Source organism: Pecten maximus, chromosome 4 (genome assembly GCF_902652985.1).
Source record: "Pecten maximus chromosome 4, xPecMax1.1, whole genome shotgun sequence".
NCBI lineage: Eukaryota > Metazoa > Mollusca > Bivalvia > Pectinida > Pectinidae > Pecten > Pecten maximus.
The window spans coordinates 39,305,858-39,327,990 of NC_047018.1; the positions used below are offsets into that span (position 1 = coordinate 39,305,858).

The 22,133-nt window shown below is 37.8% G+C and overlaps 1 protein-coding gene across 1 annotated transcript in view; it reads right to left on the reverse strand.

The window, feature by feature from the left end:
* Positions 1 to 22,133, reverse strand: part of LOC117326534 — a 98,181-nt gene that overhangs the window by 45,335 nt on the left and 30,713 nt on the right. The window contains exons 2-3 of the mRNA XM_033883290.1: positions 17,278 to 17,776; positions 4,567 to 4,740 (exon numbers count right to left, since the gene is read on the reverse strand). Of these exons, the coding sequence (XP_033739181.1) occupies positions 4,567 to 4,740; positions 17,278 to 17,776 (673 nt within the window). The remainder of the gene's footprint in view (positions 1 to 4,566; positions 4,741 to 17,277; positions 17,777 to 22,133) is intronic.

Consider the following 22,133-nt stretch of genomic DNA (forward strand, 5'->3'; position numbering starts at 1 on the left):
TTGACGGGTAAAATTATAAACAGATGAATTTAATTCCGATAAGTGTGCACCACTTGTGAATGAATGCTGTGTTTTATGACAGGTGGAACTTAGACAGAGCTATTCCGGAGAAGACCTATAACATTGTTCTACATCTTCGGCTGCCAAAGTCGCTCAAGAGATCTATTCTGAAGAATCTCCCTATATCCCTGAAGTGGATCAGGGGATTTGGGGTCAAAGGCTACTTAGGTTCATATATAATCCGTATTATAGACACTTTTGATCATATATTTAGCCTCTATAGTCTACCATTGAATGTGTCAGGGGGGATGTTTGGAATAACAGCAATATAGGAAATCCCCAATCATATTTTTTAAGCTGATCACCATGGGAATGAAATGTATCCCAACATTCTATGTTGATTTCAGAAATCTACATCTATATTGATTACTGGAAGTAAGCTAAAGTAAAGAGGAGGAGAAGGGAAATACAACTTCCTCATCCAATAATGTTTAGATAAAATTACATTTGCACAGTTGGGTAGGTTTTCTCTTATCAACAAATTCTACAAAACTATAGCTACTTCTATTACTTTTTCATGGGATATCTAAATCCCTCCGCCTTATTCCAAAGATAGTAAATCTTCTGTTTCCAAAGTCTCAATGAGTATGCGAACATGGTGAGAATTTAAAGACCGAAATGTAAAATGGAATTTTATGAATTCTGAGTTGGAATGATATGGAGATGTAAAAAGCTCTACGATGTAACCCCAGACCATTAAGTACTACTACAAGTGTAGGTAAATAAGAAAAACAAAAACAATTTTCAGACTTCTGTCATATAGCTGGTAAGTTTTGTTAATACTAAGATAGACTGTAATGATTTGCGGGGTGGGTGGATAGAGGGAGACAGCAGAATGTCTGGAACAATAGGGTGGGACTTTTGGGTGAGGTGATAGGGTGGGACAATGGGGTGGGACTTTTGGGTGAGGTGATAGGGTGGGACAATGGGGTGGGACTTTTGGGTGAGGTGATAGGTTGGGACAATGGGATGGGACTTTTGGGTGAGGTGATAGGGTGGGACAATGGGATGGGACATTTGGGCGAAGTAATAGAGTGGGACTTTTTGGGGAACTTTTGGGTGAGGTGATAGGGTGGAACAATGGGGTAGGACTTTTGGGTGAGGTGATAGGGTGGGACAATGGGATGGGACTTTTGGGTGAGGTGATAGGTTGGGACAATGGGATGGGACATTTGGGTGAGGTTAGTGTCTGGAACAATGGGGTGGAACTTTTGGGTGAGGTTAGTGTCTGGAACAATGGGCCGGGACTTTTGGGTGAGGTTAGTGTCTGGAACAATGGGCTGGGACTTTTGGGTAAGGTGAGTGTCTGGAACAATGGGCTGGGACTTTTGGGTGAGGTTAGTGTCTGAAAAACAAGGGGATGGGACTTTGGGTGAGGTTAGTGTCTGGAACAAGGGGATGGGACTTTTGGGTGAGGTTAGTGTCTGGAAAAAATAGGGTGGGACTTTTGGGTGAGGTAAGTGTCCGAAACAAGGGGATGGGACTTTTTGGTGAGGTGATAGGGTGGGACAATGGGATGGGACATTTGGGTGAAGTGATAAAGTGGGACTTTTCGGGGAACTTTTGGGTGAGGTGATAGGGTGGAACAATGGGATGGGACATTTGGTTGAGGTTATAGGGTGGAACAATGGGGTGGGACTTTTGGGTGAGGTGATAGGGTGCGACAATGGGATGGGACTTTTGGGTAAGGTGATAGGGTGGGACTTTTGAGGGGGGCTTTTAGATGAGATTAGTGTCTGGAACAATGGGGTGGGACTTTTGGGTGAGGTGATAGGGTGGGACAATGGGATGGGACTTTTGGGTAAGGTGATAGGGTGAGACAATGGGGTGGGACTTTTGGGTGAGGTTAGTGTCTGAAACAATGGGGTGGGACTTTTGGGTGGGACCTTTTGGTGAGGTGATATGGTTGGACATTAAGGTGAACTAGGGTTGGACAACCAATAAGGATGTTAAACTGCCACTATGGGGTGGGACAATAGAGTAGGGTAACAGAATGAGATAACGGGGTGGGATAATATAGTAGGGTGACAGAATGGGATAATAGGGTGGGATAATGGGGTGGGATAATGGGGCAGGATAATAGAGTGGGTGACAGAATGGGATAATGGGGTGGGATAATAGAGTAGGATAACAGAATGAGATAATGGGGCGGGATAATATAGTAGGGTGACAGAATGGGATAATGGGGTGGGATAATGGGGTGGGACAATAGAGTAGGGTGACAGAATGGGATAATGGGGTGGGACAATAGAGTAGGGTGACAGAATGGGATAATGGGGTGGGATAATGGGGTGGGACAATATAGTAGGGTGACAGAATGGGATAATGGGGTGGGACAATAGAGTAGGGTGACAGAATGGGATAATGGGGTGGGACAATAGAGTAGGGTGACAGAATGAGATAACGGGGTGGGATAATATAGTAGGGTGACAGAATGGGATAATAGGGTGGGATAATGGGGTGGGATAATGGGGCAGGATAATAGAGTGGGTGACAGAATGGGATAATGGGGTGGGATAATAGAGTAGGATAACAGAATGAGATAATGGGGCGGGATAATATAGTAGGGTGACAGAATGGGATAATGGGGTGGGATAATGGGGTGGGACAATAGAGTAGGGTGACAGAATGGGATAATGGGGTGGGACAATAGAGTAGGGTGACAGAATGGGATAATGGGGTGGGATAATGGGGTGGGACAATATAGTAGGGTGACAGAATGGGATAATGGGGTGGGACAATAGAGTAGGGTGACAGAATGGGATAATGGGGTGGGATAATAGAGTAGGGTGACAGAATGAGATAACGGGGTGGGATAATGGGGTGGGATAATAGAATAGGGTGACAGAATGGGATAATTGGGTGGGACAATAGAGTAGGGTGACAGAATGAGATAATGGGGTGGGACAATAGAGTAGGGTGACAGAATGAGATAACGGGGTGGGATAATGGGGTGGGATAATAGAATAGGGTGACAGAATGGGATAATGGGGTGGGATAATGGGGTGGGATAACAGAGTAGGGTGACAAAATGGGATAATGGGGTGGGATAATAGAGTAGGGTGACAGAATGAGATAATGGGGTGGGACAATAGAGTAGGGTGACAGAATGAGATAATGGGGTGGGACAATAGAGTGGGGTGACAGAATGAGATAATGGGGTGGGACAATAGAGTAGGGTGACAGAATGAGATAATGGGGTGGGATAATAGAGTAGGGTGACAGAATGGGATAACGGGGTGGAATAATGGGGTGGGATAATAGAGTAGGGTGACAGAATGGGATAATGGAGTAGGATGACAGAAAGAGATCATGGGGTGCGATTATATAGCTGGTGGCAGGATGTGATACTGGGATAATGGGATGGGATAATAGAGTAGGGTGACAGAATGGGATAATGGAGTAGGATGACAGAAAGAGATCATGGGGTGCGATTATATAGCTGGTGGCAGGATGTGATACTGGGATAATGGGATGGGATAATAGAGCAGGGTGATAGAATGGGATAATGGGGTGTGATAATGGGATGGGATAATAGAGTAGGGTGACAGAATGGGATAATGGAGTAGGATGACAGAAAGAGATCATGGGGTGCGATTATATAGCTGGTGGCAGGATGTGATACTGGGATAATGGGATGGGATAATAGAGCAGGGTGATAGAATGGGATAATGGGGTGTGATAATGGGATGGGATAATAGAGTAGGGTGACAGAATGGGATAATTGGGTGGGACAATAGAGTGGGTGACAGAATGGGATAATGGGATGGGATAATGGGGTGGGGTAATAGAGCAGGGTGATAGAATGGGATAATGGGGTGTGATAATGGGATGGGATAATAGAGTAGGGTGACAGAATGGGATAATTGGGTGGGATAATAGAGTAGGGTGACAGAATGAGATAATGGGATGGGATAATAGAGTAGGGTGACAGAATGGGATAATTGGGTGGGATAATGGGGTGGGGTAATAGAGTAGGGTGACAGAATGAGACAACGGGGTGGGACAATAGAGTAGGGTGACAGAATGAGATAATAGGGTGGGATAATAGAGTGGGATATCAGCATGGGTGGGATGGTAGGGTGCAGTAACAGTGGGAGCTAGTGACCATCCTTTTGGGATTTCCTTCAAATGATTTACTGTATGACTAGCAACTGGATGACAGCAGTCATACACGGTATGATGTGATATGAGTCTACAGTTGATAAGTATATATGATCATATCATATGACGATTGGCATTACCAGTCAATGATGACTTGCTGTCAAATTGTACAACATTTGACATATATTTTGGGGTCAATGCGTGCATATCAAATAACTTGTGGTACAAACTTTCCGAGACTAATACCTTGGTATACAATGAGTAACATATCAGTCGTGTGAGTTCTTACGATCAGTGACATGAGGTTAGGGCCGTTAAGTACTCATCACCATATTGTTAGACTGATGAACAAGACAATATTGCATGATCAGTGATAAAGTATTGGTGTTGAGGATTACTTACTGCCGTATCGAACAACTGGTGACACAAGTTCCGAGTCAAGGAGGTCCGAGGGCCGAATCCATGTGAATGCCCGCACACGCTTATTATGGACTTCTCCGTCCATGGTCACTTCTACATGACCGGACGACGTGTCCAGGGAGACTTTGACCTCATGCCATTCATCATCATGGTATTCTACAAACAAAACACAGAAACGTTTGTTATATATCAAACATATATATTATACTTCAGAAAACACTATGGATATCTTACTATATTACTGTAAAAGGCTTAAAAATCACACAACTGAAACAAAAATCCTTTCTTGATAACAAAAATCAGTGGAAAGTGTTATCCCCCGAAATCCTTTTAGAAAGGATTAATAAAGTTTGGCTGCACCTTTCTAATTTGCAATCTCCTGAAATCTTTATAACAATCATTATTACATCAAACTAATTAACTTTTAATTATCTTGTACCCTATTTGATATTGATTGACAGATTATAAATGATTTTGTCCCTATCAGGCAAATTAATTGAGGTTAGGCTTTAATTATACCAGCTGTTTCCTAATTACATAAGGTACAGTACCAAGCCGACAATCTGTACTGTAGCTTAAGATGTTAGTAAAGTGAAACCTGTCTTTTCTGACCACTGATTATATACTGACATTATACCTAATCCATGACAGCATATAATCTAGTAACTTCCCACAAAATGTCAGATAAAAGAGGTTTATCAGAAAAATCTATATGTTGTATGCCACATCATGGTGTCAGGTTAGACAGGTTTATCTGACCAATATGTTGTGTCGCATAGAGTGCTAGATTAGACAGGTTTATCTGACCAATAATATGTTGTGTCCCACTGGATGTCAGATAAGACAGGTTTATCTGACCAATATGTTGTGTCCCAGTGTCTTATTAGACAGGTTTATCTAACCAATATGTTGTGTCCCAGTGTCAGATTAGACAGGTTTATCTGACCAATAATATGTTGTGTCCCACTGGATGTCAGATAAGACAGGTTAGAGAAATACTAAGATGAATTGATGTCCAAACTTACAACCCCATACAATTGGTCAAGTGCGACCTTTAACCCTTTGACCTTGACCAAGTACCACCACCATTTAATCAGTACAGAACCAAACACTACCAATTTTTGTATAAATGTAAAGTAAATTTGTAGAGACATTCATGAGATTTTTTTTTAAAACTGGTTGTCCACAATGACAATCAGATTGGCATGTACACAATGTATAGAATATTAAATTCACATAGTTAATTAATATGAAGTTTTCACATTTATAACCTGGAAAAAAACAACAAGGGCTGCTAAATAAAATCAATATGAAATTGCTTAATTTTACTAATGAAACTATTTCAATAATTATTCAATGATCAGAGTCATCTCAAAGCATTGTTTCTACCCTGTATGACGAGTCATAGTGATCCGACATCTGGAAAAAACCGTACAGGTAATCATGCGGATTGTGTACATGATGGTGTCTGAGTCTCGTCGTCTACAAGTGTCACATGATTACAAAAGATGGAAAGACGGCAGAGTCATAAAATATATTATCACACGAAATGCCATATGGCATATCTAAAGATAATGAAATATTTAATACCAAGCAGTCTTGTTTTCAATCTTTATGTCATATTTGTGATGTTGCAGTTGGTAGTGCTAAGATCTGTTCATAGAATCACAAATCAATCCCATGGGATTACAAACACGACAAGTCTAGGATATTTTCAAACCCGGACACTTTGACACGGCATGCCCAGTAGAATATCTGACAACTGATGAGCCCAGCTATTTATCCTCTTTAACTCTCTGTTAAGTTTTTCCTAATGTTATATCGTCAGCTGCTTTGAGCGTCATTAAAAGCCATCATAAATTTCCTATTTATTTGAAACTGATGTTTTTGCTTGGAGAGATGTATATTTCAACCTGGAATTACTCGATAAAACACGCACATTCTGTGATAATGGCTCTTTTTAAATATAGAAATTTTAGCTGTATACTTATAGCACTTTCAAAATCACATAGGAAGCATTTTAAAATTTAATCCATTTTGTAGATTTTATGTCTATGGTACAAAGTGGAAGGCCTAAGGCTGAGTGCTGTATATCGTGGGTGTGAATCTTTCATACCGAAACATTGTAAGGGAATGTACTTGGTACAGAAAACCATAATGATAATGATTTGGAAGAGTGAATTTTGTGTTTCCAAGAGGGAGAGGGGGTCCAGGTGCAATCAGGAATGTTCCGAAGAACAAATTATTCTTGGAGAAAAAATGAAAAAATTTGAAATAGGTATGCGAAAAATGAGGTGAAAGAGATTAGGGGTGAAAAGCAATGGGCATGAGAATTTTGGAAGGGCAGGTGGAGGAGGTGGGGAAGGAAAATTAGACATGGATTACTAACTTCCAACCCTCTTGATTTGGTAGGATTTTCAACCCTAATAGCCACAAAATATCAGAAAAATCTTCTTATCCCCAATTATCTAAGATAATACAACGTTGCTTTTTTGTGAAAAGGAGGTTTATATATATATATACTCTTGAAGCTTAAAAATGGAAACTACAAAAAGTTGCTTAGTTTGCAAGAGAAAAGCTAGTTGGGCGATTTAATTAAAAAGAGAGCTAAGTGGGAGGCTGGGGTGGAGAAGAGATCCAGGTGGGAGGTTGGGATCAAGAAGAAAGCGAAGTGGGAGGTTGGGGTCGAGAAGAAAGCTAAGTGGGAGGTTGGGGTCGAGAAGAAAGCTAAGTGGGAGGTTGGGGTCGAGAAGAAAGCTAAGTGGGAAGTTGGGGTCGAGAAGAGATCCGGGTGGGAGGTTGGGGTCGAGAAGAAAGCTAAGTGGGAGGTTGGGGTCGAGAAGAAAGCTAAGTGGGAGGTTGGGGTCGAGAAGAAAGCTAAGTGGGAGGTTGGGGTCGAGAAGAAAGCCAAGTGGGAGGTTGGGGTCGAGAAGAAAGCTAAGTGGGAGGTTGGGGTCGAGAAGAAAGCCAAGTGGGAGGTTGGGGTCGAGAAGAAAGCTAAGTGGGAGGTTGGGGTCGAGAAGAAAGCTGGATGGCGAGGTTGGGGTCGAGGAGAAAGCTGGGTGGGATGTTAGGGTCGAGGAGACAGCTGGGTGGGAGGTTGGGGTCGAGAAGAAAGCTGGGTGGGATGTTAGGGTCGAGAAGAAAGCTGGGTGGGAGGTTGGGGTCGAGAAGAAAGCTGGGTGGGAGGTTGGGGTCGAGAAGAAAGCTGGGTGGGAGGTTGGGGTCAAGACGACAGCTGGGTGGGAGGTTGGGGTCAAGAAGACAGCTGGGTGGGATGTTAAGGTTGAGAAGACAGCTGGGTGGGAGGTTGGGGTCAAGACGACAGCTGGGTAGGTTAAGGTTGAGAAGACAGCTGAGTGGGAGGTTGAGGTTGAGAAGACAGCCGGGTGGGAGGTTGGGATCAAGAAGAGAGCTAAATGGGAGGTTTGGGTAGAGAAGACAGCTAGGTGGGAGGTTGGAGTCATGAATTTCTCTGCAACATTAATTAATATAAAGAACCATTATAAATCCTTAAATGACCTCATTGAGTTTATAGGATGTAAAACAATACTAAACCAAACCAAACCCCTTATCTTTCAATATAATTTACAATCTCGTTTGTCCATTAGCTATGTGTATGGTTTGGTTTCTGATTCAACAGAAGCATTTCGGAAAAACATAAAAACTGAAAAATGAAAGTGAATAATCACAGAAAAAAAATTCAACCTTAATTTTTTTTTCTGCCTTTAGATGATATCATCATATCTCTATATGTAGAATCTCTATTTTTTGAGCATTGCCTTTGGAAATTTGAATGTTAAGATAAATGATATGCATTAATTTTTTCCTTCAAGAAAATCATATTATATATGCTAATGTTCTGCCCGTACATTCAATATCACACCGAGGGAAAAAAAGAATCCAATCATTTTTTTTGGAGACACACATATTGAATTCTCTGCCAAAACTTTCAATGAAATCTCATAACTACATCAATTTAAGTTTTTTGCACAATGGTTGGAGAAGTGAATTGGCTTGAGTAATATAGAAAACATTCTAAAATTCTAGCCTGCCCTAGTACTGTCCACAATAGATTCATTTTTTTTTGTATTTATCTCCGGGCCACAAGGGACAACAGAGAATAGCGATCCCACATAATAAAGCACTACATCACACGACTGTCTATCGGAGATGTAAAGGATTTTATGAATGTATACAATGGCCTCCGTGATTTCAGGCATCGACAGACATTTGTTGTTCGTTGGATGGTAAGTGGGATACCAAACTGCATGAGCAATATGATAAATGACAAGGATTGTAGTACAGCCAAATTGTAAAGGACTTTGTATCCCAGCCAGTTAAACTATAAATCCCCTGGCTGACTATATCCCCATCCGGGCCACATGTGCTGGACTTGGTTACCCCCCCTTTGATGTAAATTATCGCTGACATCTTATTGCTGTATCATATGCTCCGCTTCATCCAGTGTATGCATATGTATGCCTATCATATTCAGAGTTTTATCAGCTTGATGAGAAAAAGTTGTCATAATTTCTTTAATTCTTTTTTTTTTCCGGCATAGCCATATGATATTCTTTTGGCCCCGGATATGACGCAACAGGTGGCGTTACTGGTCAAGATGAAGTATGTGATTGGTCAATGTAGTAGTAAATACAAAATGCAGATATGCAGTTAAAAAACGAAACAAAAGATTGAATGCAAGCTGAATAAGTGTATGTATCTTTTCAAATGACACATTAATAAAATTATATTCCTGATTCAAATGCAGTCTTATTATCACCAAAAATGATTCAAACTGATATAATTTTGTTTTCTGTGCTAGCTGAAACACATTAGTTCGCTCATTTATTTCACCAGCAGTTTTATATTATAACCACCAGCATTAAAACTATGCCGTTTATCTTTTTTAAAGATATTTCTTATTTTCTTCTTTTCTCAAGATCAGAAAAATTTGAGACTTAATTTATTGTGTCGCTCTCTTGGCCAAGAGCTTATCAGTTAAGCTTCAATTACCTACAGTCTGTAGTATATAATTCATGCGAAACATTAAATATTACTACCTGGTATTTCATTTTGAACTTTTAACTTAAAACAAAATTATCATAAACAAAATAGATTTTCCTTTCCGATACAATCCATTAAACTTCAAACAACACATTTGAGAGTCGCCTTAATCTTCTAATCAAATGGAGTTTAAAGTTTGTAGTTGGAGACAAAATTTTCAAAAATCTAAACAAAATTTTGAGTACAGACTATATAGATCTAATCCCTCTGATGCAGTCTTATAGATGATGTTGATCACTAGGACCCATCAGATGTTAATGAGATGATGAGATATAAATTTATCTCGTTAGACCACATCGTTTAAATGACCAATTTGTCATCTATAGAGTACTTTTGGCCTCAACCATATTGAGATTTTGTGGTTGGACAGGCAGGGATAATTTGTTAAAAGTATGTTGACAATCAAACCGTAACAAATACTGGTTTTATCTTGTATATACACACAGGTTTGAGTTTTGGTAATTTTTATAAATATAATTAAGAGATGGGTATTTGCATTACCTTTTATTACATTTATCTGCAGGCATAATTATAAGTTATTTTACATTTCAAGTAAAACAGTAAATAATAATTCATATTGCATAGTAACTGAAGCATTTTCAAATCTGCTTTTTTTCTGCTAAATATCCATCCTTTTTTACCTATTGGTATCTCAAGTCATCTTACCTTGTTGACACAAAGAGAAAATCAATATCTGGCCAATAGATGAAACAGGGGAAAAAAAAAAAAATAATGACAAAAAAATTCTGAAAAGTTATATAGTGACATACCATAGCAGTGATTCCCCATGGGCACTGCATGTATATGTCTATCAATCTCTGTGAAGTTTTCAGCCTTATTTTGAAATTTTGTCTATCTAAACAATCTCTAATTAAATGTCGGACAAAGCACAATACATCAGGCATACACTGTCAATAACCCGTTATCAAAGAGAGATTTTGCAAACCGATACATCAGGGATCGACTGTGTGCAAACAACGGAAATGAGACATTTTTTTTAATTTTCGGATAAAAGCTGCTATGGCTATGCAATATTTATGCATTTGGCAACATTTTGATTCAGTTAATTTTTACCAGCTCAACAATAATGCTGAATATTCCTTTCTACATTTCTTTCATTGAAATATCAGAAAACTTTCATTTTTAGTAACAATTACCTTGACCTTTGACCCAATATCCTAAAGCTACAATATATTTGTTAAATGTATATATTAAATTAATATTGATATGTGCCTGATGTCCCACCTAAATCTTCCTAGAAATGTTACAAGAGTAATTAGGGACAATATATCTTTTTTTAGCAGCAATGTCGACCTTGACCTTCAGGTCAGGGCCTTGAAATCCACACTAGTTGCATTCTACAGTGTATCCATATATAATGTTTTGAAGCAAAAATGGTTTTCTTCTAATAGCAAATGACCTTTGAAATTTTTGTAGAAAACATCATGATATTGAAAAACTGCATCAGTTGCAAATCCTACTTGAAGGTATGATGATTTTTTAAGTTTACACGGACTCTGAAGGGAATTGTATTGTAAGTACATTTACACCCCCCCCCCCCCCCCCCCCCCTTCCTGTACCCCTCTTAACTCAAGATCTCTTTAGTCATTTCCTCAATGCAACAAAATTTTACTTTAAAATTTTAATATTTCATTGACCATATCAATAGCAATACATTTGCTCTAAATAATGGCAGGCACACTCAGAAAGAAAAATAGCACGGATACATGTATACATTGCTGTTATAAGTCTGATCAAACTCTTTAAACCCCGATTCTATACTGGAAACTAAAATATTTCCTACAGACTTCACGCTGCATTCTCCCATACAAGTCAACCTATCCTATACTTTAAGTATGATGTTTTGAGTTTGGCATGCGAGGACCAATTAGCGATAAATAAGAAGTTTTTCCTTTTCATGTAGGGATTTTTCTTCTTTCTTTTCACTCTCAAGATTCAAGTACAACATTCATTATGAACCGGCAACTCTAAGATATTTTCTTGGTTGCTATGGTAGGGTTCTAATAAGGCCTAATTCTCAGTGTTATGTAACTGTTTACACGCTTTAACATGATACGAAGAATGTCAGAGTGAAACTCGTAACAGAAGTGTACACAGTAGGGTACCCCATACCTCAATCCTTCACCCATATGTAAATTCTTCAGTTCTCAAGGAAAATGACTCAAAACCCAATATTCATCAATATTTCAGGTCTATGGCGGCCATATATACCTGATAGATGATTCTTGCTCCCTATAACTGGAATTGCAATATGATAAGTAATGTTTCATATCGCAGTCCAGAAAATCAATGCGTAAATGGCTTAACAAGATCTTCAGGGGGAAAGCAAGGTTTAAAATTTGCTACAGTATCTTGTTTGGCGGTCCCTGAATAAATGAATGCCCTATCGAATGTTCCTTTTGACATCGATGATCAATTTAATGATTGACTTACACCAGCCCATGACAAGAAAGGCATTACCAGATTGTATGAGACTTTAATAGCCATAGACGAACAATAAAAGAAAGTGATAGATCAATGTTTGGCAAAGGAAAACAAAACATGTTCAAAGGATTTCAGGTTAAAATGATACATAGCCGTATCGGGTTCAGCGAATTAATAATGATATCCTGGTATGACAGCAAAATCTTTAAAAACATTTGTATCATATATCTGTATAATTACAAGCTTTTTTGTGTCTCTGTTATATAACAGAAAATTTGAACCTTTTAAACATGATTTTAATTTTCTGAAGATGTTTTGGAATAGGAAAAGGCAAACTGAATGAGAATGTAAACTTGTAAGCAAGAACTCCTGAGAGACTGAAAAATGTCATGATCAAGTGTCACCAAGAAGATCTAACGATGCCTATACACTTGTGTTGAACACGCTTGAATCAAATACATCGGATGAGTCGAATGTTTTATTCGGTCCCGATTTTTGCCCTTCTTTATCTTAGTAAATTAACGCGGATGATTCAAACACTGTTGAATCGAATACTGCAAATATATTTTGTGGTCCTTCCCTTCTAAACTATACTAAAATTTCCATTTTTGTGTCGAACATCAAAAGCGTCATGCTTTCTCAAGTAAAATTTGCTGACATCAGCTTGATTGACCGAGTGTGACCAATCAGCCGTAACGGTGTAACCTGTTGTTACTTTCCGGCTGTCGGTCGCACATCATCCAATTGTTTATACAGATGCACAGGTGAAGTAAAACGTATGAATAACTTAGAATAAAATGTACACGTTTTAGCCTACAAACCATAACATCATGACCTACTGTGTTTTGTTTACTGTTTTGATACACATGGCCGCGGAAAAATATCAGGAAAAAATAAACGATAAATTACATATCTTCCACCCGAAAAATTCACAATAAAAAATACTTGTCTGTCATTTATTTATTTATCTATGCCTACACTGATGCAATAGTAACAATAATATGCGGATGTTTTTACTCTGTTCATGCAGCCAATAAACATTGACCGCTGCCTTTACCTTTGATACGAAATCAGCACATGTACGGTTGATCAAATTTTCTTGAACTATTTATTGTTTCATATTGTTCAATTGCAGAACAGTATAAATGGATTTTAAGAGAAATAATATGAGTATATACAAATATATACATTAAAGTATGTATCGTTTTCATAGAATATTATCGCGTCATTGTACGACTCCGTGTGTAAATCGCATGTCTATGGCAAAGATAATTTTACGCATGAATTTTGTTTGATCTGTAACTGTGCACAATATTGTTTATTAGATAAACGAATAATTGTTATCATGTACAATTCATTTCTTTCTTAGAAAGTTGAACCATCGGATAAGTCAAATATTTTGCTTGGTCCCGTCGACTGCGAGTTTTACTGTATATGTATATTCATCACAGTACAACTACGACAGGAAATTCAAATCTTTTTCCTTAGGATCAGCAACACATATATGATACATTGTGTTAAAAATAAGATATATAATATAGTAACACAAATGATGAAGGAAGACATTTTTATGACTCGCGCCCTGACTGGGCCTCATGCAAACTCAAGATCTATATATATATATTTAAAGAAAAACTCTACAACACATCTTCGGTACTTTTGTCGCCTCTTGGTGATTTTTCAGACTATATATATATATATATATATATAACTGTAGACAAATAATCCTATCGAGGTCCATCATCATTAGTCATACAGGCATTTCGAAATCCTCTTTCAGATGGCAGCTACTAGTACCAAATTAAACCAATCTAATCTCTTTTCTCTCTCTTCAGTTTAAAAGGTTGCAGGTATATCAGATGGGCTGCATCACAGTTCATATGGTCTCAATTAGTTTGAAGTGCATACTGAAGCGTGGCAGTAATTATCGCAATAGAAAAAAGGAAAAAACATCGTCAGGTTATATATCAACCCCTAAGAGTCATTTACAAGGAAGAGTTCAGCCTGATTGAGTATACTGCAAAGGTTTCATAATCTCACTGCTGTACTTGTTTGTAAATTCCATGTCAACTTCATTTATTTACAACAGTTGCAAAACAAGTTACATCGGCTTATATTAATCACTCTTGTTGTCCCTAATGGAAACACGCGAGGGGTCTTACTGTGGGAGGAAACCCCGGAGTAACCAGAGAAAACCCACAAGGTCGGGTAGGTGACCCCCGATACCTTTACAAGTCAGATCGGGGAATCGAACCCTGACCGCCTAGGTAAAAGACAAGTGTGTAATTACCACTGTGCCAGTTGACCACCCATTCCAGTTCTTTGTTCCTTTTATATATCCTTCAATATATCAACAAATCTTTTCATACCAACGAAAATATGAATGGAGAATATAAAGATATTTTACAGTTTAATATTTCATTTTTAGCGTGTTTTTGACTCCCGAAAGTGAACTCTTGGGATTGAAGGGACATATCTATATGACATATCTATTTGATGCTTCAGATTTCTGAGAAATAGTGATTTGACTTTTGAAATTGCAAAAATCAAGGGTCACGTACTGGATGCCAATGTATCTCTTCCCAAGGTGGTCTGTGTTTCCAAGGAATTGGTCTGTGTTTCCATGGAATTGGTCTGTGTTTCCAAGGAATTGGTCTGTGTTTCCAAGGAATTGGTCTGTGTTTCCATGGAATTGGTCTGTGTTTCCATGGAATTGGTCTGTGTTTCCAAGGAATAGGTCTGTGTTTCCATGGAATTGGTCTGTGTTTCCAAGGAATTGGTCTGTGTTTCCAAGGAATTGGTCTGCATTTCCACGGAATTGGTCTGTGTTTCCAAGGAATTGGTCTGTGTTTCCAAGGAATTGGTCTGTGTTACCAAGGAATCTGAGATTACGGAATTCATAACTGTGTCAATTAAGGTTGTATCCCCCTGCCCCTCACGCCAACATTTTAACTCAGTGGGGTTAAGCCACCAGACACCAATTAGGAGACACCGCCTCAAATGGCCATGGGTCATCAATAAATGGAGAGGTTAACCTCTGTAACCCCTATAAAGTACCCTGGAAATTTTCAAAAACTGGAACAGCTAGAAGCATGGTGAATTAATATAAGCCTCACAACATTCTCAATGAAGTGCTTAAGTACATGTAACATGTAACTATCAATGGAAGCAATCGCTGAAGTCAGTTCGTAATATTCTTTTACATATCTGCAACAAAAATCCTGGCTTAACTTGACTCACACATGGGGTAATAAATGGTTGTGTTATTGTGCATACCACATTTTCTGTAAAACCTTCGAGTGTTTTTCTGCCTCTCATTCTGACCTACATTTGTACCAACTACAATGTACACTCATAAAGAGTGAGAAAATGCTTTCACAAAAGGAAACAATATCATCTTCGGAAAAAAAAAAAAATCTTACTCGGATATAAATTATATGATGAAGATATAAGATTGCGTATATCATTATAAGGCAAAATACATGAAATATCTGTTTCTCATTAAAATCTTAAAATGGGTCATGAGAACATATGTATGTAATTAACATTTATTTGAAAAGTAATATTGTAAATTATAAAATTGATGGGCCTATTGTGCCTCCCCATCTACATTTTAACATTTCTTTCGACCAACTTTGAATTTTCTTCGTCACCTTCACATCAAAACTTTGTAGACCTGTAAGCGTCTGAATTCATGATGAGTCCTAGAAGGTTGCAGTTCAGTTATTTTTTTAGCCCTACTGTACTTTAACCCTCAAATTGTAATCAAAAGGTGTTATTATAAGATTGTGTGTCTTGTGTACAATCCATGTAACATATATATAGACATATAGTTTAAGGTATATAGTTTATATAAGGTGGTGTAATTAAAAACAGGTATTTATATTTCAGGCCAAACATAAGCTAATAGTTATATACAGCTCACACGGAACATATTTCATAGCTCAGTAAGCATGTACATTAGTATTTACATAATACAAATAGCTCTTTTAACAAAAATATACACCAAACCACATAAAATTTCAATTTGATGCCTAAAAATTTGCAACATGTGCATCATATATGATGTTGATATGCAGCCGACTAACATCTCTCTATTTTTTTCATAAAAATATGTTGCCTCCTGTATATATTTATGCAGGTATATATTTCAGGGACAACTGACACATGGGTGCAATATATACCCGTCTTTTTCGTGTAATTATCTCCCCTTGATGAAATGGTTAGTAATGTGCATCAAACATCATGACCAGAAAGGGAAGTAATTTTTCTATACTGAATTATCTCCCCTTAGATTTTGTTTACTTGTGTCTCATGCGAAGTGACTGTTGTCCTGTTGAAAATGTCACACATCTCTCCCAATAAGAATTATAAAATGTTGGCCTGTATGTGTCTGTCATCATTTGTCACCTCAATAACTGCTTTAAAGCAGGAAATTACAAACTCAAGTAAAGAAATTTCGTTTTTCCTGAATTTTACCTTATACATAGCTATAGGCATACAGTATGATGATTTATCCACAAATAAGCCCCTTCCCAAAGTTTGAAATTTTAGCTTAAGGAGTGCTGATTTGTGAACCTTTTTTTAACTTAGTATTTTTTTTTTTTTTTAAATTGATGACTCTTCATGATCAAAAATCAACAAAGCATTTGTGAGCAGGGGCTTCATATTTGCGTTTTTATTAATTCAGGTTCATTGGTGGCTAACAGACAGATTATCAGCTACCAGACTGGTAAGTATGTACTGTCTCCGTGATTAGACCGGGACTTCCCCAGACATTCACTTTCTGTAAAACGGTTATAGTGGTAATTTACTAAAACTGCATAAAGAGCTATTAAGATTGCAAGATTCAAGTTTGAAGATTTTCTTCAAGAGCAAGAACCCCAGCCTTCTTTTATTCCAAATTGAGACCCCATGCCTTTTCAGGTCTAATGATAATGTGAAACAAAATGGATGGTATGCATCTATCATATGATCATCTATTCATGAGGAGAGGGCTTAAGGGAAAAGATAATTAAAGAGATGACACACCTTAACACATCATTATAAACTTGTATGGTCCTTTAATTATATGCCAGTGAAGCTAACAACTAATCAATGACGAACTGAATTTTTTTTTTTTTTAAAAAAAAAAATACAGAATTAAGATTTGATGCGGGAAGCAACTGGAAACTGACTCACCTTTGCCTATGGTGAAAATGTCTTCATACTGGTTGAGTTTATGAGCGATACGAAGGGCTCCCTGGAATAACTCGGCACAGAACTGGTATACTTCCAGGTCTTCTGTAATCCGTCCATAATACCTCTCCTGTGACAGTTTCGGTGTCACAAGGTGACAGAAAAGAAGTCCATGGGGTTGTTTAGTCTTAAAAGTTAATTCTAATTCGAGTTTGGGATCCTGTAATGTGGCAGGGACAGGGTGAAACAATAAATATCCCTCGGTAAGGATTGTCCATGTGTCTGTGGGTGGTGGGGGTGATGTTGTGGTAGATGGGGGTAATGTTGTGGTAGACGTAGATGATGAAGGTGAGGACGAAGTGGTTGAGTTTCCTGTTTCTGTCGTCTCTAGAGTTGTGGACCCTTGTGCCATGGTGTGTAGGGCTACCAGCAACATCATTAGGGCCAGCTGCCAGGTCCGTGGCGCCTTAGTGGTACTCTGTACCCTACCCCACACCATCACCTGTGAATTAAATTGATACAGATATAATTTTACATTATTATGAACCATATATATCTAACAATAAGCCAATGTCTGGCAATAAGCCAATGTCTGGCAATAAGCCAATGTCTGGTAAATAAGCCCATGTCTGGTAATAAGCCCATATCTGGTAATAAGCCCATATCTGGTAATAAGCCCATATCTGGTAATGAAATCTGTGTCTGATAATTTTATATATAATAAGCCCAAGCCTGGTAAGAAGTCCATGTCTGGTAATAAGCCCATGTCTGGTAATAAGCCCATATCTGGTAATAAGCCCATGTCTGGTAATAAGCCCATGTCTGATAATAACCAATGTCTGGTAATTATAAGCTGATACATTTCTATTGAATTTCAGTACAAATACAAGCAAATCCTATTTCACTGTCTAAAGCACTCGATCACTGGGCAGAAAGACCGATATGAGCCTTGAGATAATTCTAGGATAAATATAGTAAAATAACTATAATAGAACATATAATTTTAGCATAAATATAATATATCCTACACGACTAAGTACATGTACTGTATGGCAATCATATGCTCTATAAATGTCATGACTCAATTATTAGTGTCAATGCTATTATGCTATTTTGGACACTGCAGGCATACAAATACTGACACTACAATCATTACATAATATTATCTCATTGCCATCCATTTCAGTCCACCCTAAGTATATTTGAACTCCCCAACATTAGATTTTATTTGATTCTTCAATTTAACATTGTCTTTGACCTTTCGAATGAAGTTTGACATCTGAAACTGCTAAATATTAAATGTCAATTGAAAGCCCTGTATTTCTTCAGAACTAAATACTGACATCTGATTGACTGCTTTCATTATCAGAAGGCACTCATTGCCCCTATGAATGTCAACACAAAATTCAATTATCACGGAATTGCAATTTCAGTTATTTTGATGTCCATATTAACTATGAATGCCAAGTGAATGCAGATCAATGTTTTTAAATACCAGGCCAATGATGATATTAATTATACGAACAACTTACAGCTATTAGTAATATTCAGTCAAGCGTCTTACTGCAAATTTATTGCAAATGCATATAATGGGAAAATGTGCAACATGACTTTTCAGTTTTCATATAGCACTCACAGAATTATAGACCGGTAATTATAGACCGATAATACATGTTTATAATGGTCACAATACACTGGTCGATGATGTGTATTCAGTCCAAAAAAATTAAGCATGGCAGTCGTGTTAGACAGGTTGCCGCAATAAAGAGGTAAATTAGGATGGAAATATGTTGGGCTGGCCCAAATATAAAACGCATTAGACATGGTGACGGAATAAAGAGGGTGGCGCTAGGACAGTTTGGTATTCATTAATCAAGGGTTTAACATTTGAAATAGGCAAAGCAATATGCATCTTGTGTACACAAAATGTTTTAACGAATGTTTTGCTGGTAATATAAACAGGAAGCTCTTTCTCATCCTACAAAGTAGAGACGAGAGCTGGGAAACCACTCACATTTATCTGTGGTATTGAATATATATATACATCGCATTGAACCAGAGTACATCACTGACGATACGTACACATGTAATGCATGAAGCAGTCGATTTGGCAAACACCGCGGGCAACAAGACAAGAGATGATTGCCATAGCATGTCTGATTTCATTTTCAAGTACAAGACATAATCAATAATCATTGTCACTCCCTTCACCATACGACTTCTAACATCTACCTAACTCCGATACCAAATCAATATATCTTGTCACCTTTCTGTGATGTAAAAACAAACCAGTTTACATTTCTTGAGAGATCTATGCACTTGTTTGAAATTAAAAATGAAATTGGTGAAATAGATACAGGCAAATGGGAATCATTTTATCTTAAAACTTCTGGATTTTATGGACAATGATCCATGTTTGGTTTTCTTTAAGTGTACATGTACAGTAGAACTTTATTAGTCTGAACACCTTCCTTTTTTGTGTACAGTAAAACCTCTATGATCACTTATGTAACAATCTATAGATTATATACACCCTCGATCCACTGGTGTGATTTATAAACATCTCTATGACCAATACAACCTACACCCTCCACTGGTGTGATTTATAAACATCTCTATGATCATTACAACCTACACCCTCCACTGGTGTGATTTATAAACATCTCTATGATCATTACAACCTACACCCTCCACTGGTGTGATTTATAAACATCTGACAACCTACACCCTCCACTGGTGTGGTTTATAAACATCTCTATGATCATTACAATGTACACCCTCCACTGGTGTGATTTATAAACATCTCTATGATCATTACAACCTACACCCTCCACTGGTGTGATTTATAAACATCTCTCTGATCAATACAACCTACACCCTCAACTGGTGTGATTTATAAACATCTCTATGATCATTACAACCTACACCCTCCACTGGTGTGATTTATAAACATCTCTATGATCATTACAACCTACACCCTCCACTGGTGTGATTTATATACATCTCTAGGATCATTACAACATACACCCTCCACTGGTGTGATTTATAAACATATCTCTAGGATCATTACAACTTATCACTAGTAACTTATACCCTCTGAGGGTGTGACTTTTGTAAACCGTCAACATTCCATGCTCACTCACTCACTATAGTGTAAAGGTCGTAGTTTTTATTGCTGATATTATACTTATTTAAGTCTAAAGGACTCGCCCAATATTGATTTGATAACGTATCTTGCCATCAGTATCCATCAAATTCATATTTAACATAATGGACAACCACTTACAGTTAAGGAAATGTTACTCTAAAAGCTGTGTATATTTCTATTGACCGACATATGAACTGGCTTTACAAGTTAAATCTCCATATTTACGAAAGAAGATGGGATAAATATTGGTCCAAATCAACCAACATGTACCCAGAGCTTTTGGAATCTGTAAAAAATAAATGTACCGGATCAATAATCACAGAATTTACTTCTATTAGGATTCCATGTTAGCCTCAGGGGCCATAACTCATCTAGATCTTCGATAGTAGTACTGGGTCTTGACAAGTGTATTTCCTTTTTCTCCCAGCAGCACTGGGACCGTAAGACAGGTCAGGGGAAGAGCGGAGAGATTTGTATCTTCTTGGTGAGCTTGTTTTTCTCTCCCCATATTTCATCACAATACCAAAAGTGGCCTAGTAACAAGGCTTTATCTAATCTACAATATTAATGTATGCTCCCTAGAAACAACATTTTGAAAATGAAATCAGCTGATTGGATATATTTATTCATTTTATTTCTATTGTCGTTATAGTTTATGTCTATAAATGGCAGATTGGTATAGTTAAACCTCTCTAATCTGACACCTGTGGGGATACAACATATTAATTAATCTGATAAACTTTTATTATTTTATCCATATAACAACAAAGCCCTTGTGGGTGGTTGAGTGGCACAGCGGTAACACTTCATCATACTTACCTGTATGTGACTGAGTCTGAGTTGAGACGATATGTACACGATGGATGGGCATCATCATGATGTTCCTTATTTACAAACACGATCAGTAGACAATGTACATCGACCTTGAAACGATCAGTAGACAATGTTCATTGACCTTGACCGCTACCTTTGTTGGCAGTCATAATAATGTATATATGGCTAACTTTGTCAGTCAGTACGGACATTCCAGCGTATCCGACAAAAACAATTAACGTATACAACAATCGCAATAGTACACAGCGACTGGACACAATAGATATACATGTGTACAGTCTTATATACCGTATGTATATTGGGATAACCAGGCAGATGCTTGTACAGTCAAACATGCCTCCGTAATGCATGACAACCTAAATTAAGCGACTCCCTCGCACTCTCATATGTAACCATATCTTTCCCTCCTAATGCTATTTACAAGTTATATGACTACCTGAACCTGGATTAAGAGACCACCTGTCATATGTGACCTTTGTCATTTCCTCCTTTAGATGGTTATACAGGACAGGTTTGACTGTACATTTATAAACATGTCATTTGTACAAAAAATAAGGATTGTTTTTGTCTCTTGACTAAAATGCAAATTATGTTCGGCCATTAACATTTTATATCTGTATATAAATCATTAGGTCACTGGACTTTATAATTTCATGTAAATAACCTTGATATGGGGCAATTTATTGCTTTGTATATAATGATGGTACAGTTGCTTAATGAAGCTAAATTTGACATGCATCAAAGAAATGCGATTCTTTAAAGTTCTGAATTTGGTTTGGTTTGGTTTGGTTTGGTTTGGTTTTTCATTGTTGAACGTCCTATCAACAGCTAAGGTCATGCATTTAAGGACGGCCTCCCGTGCGTGCGATATGCATGC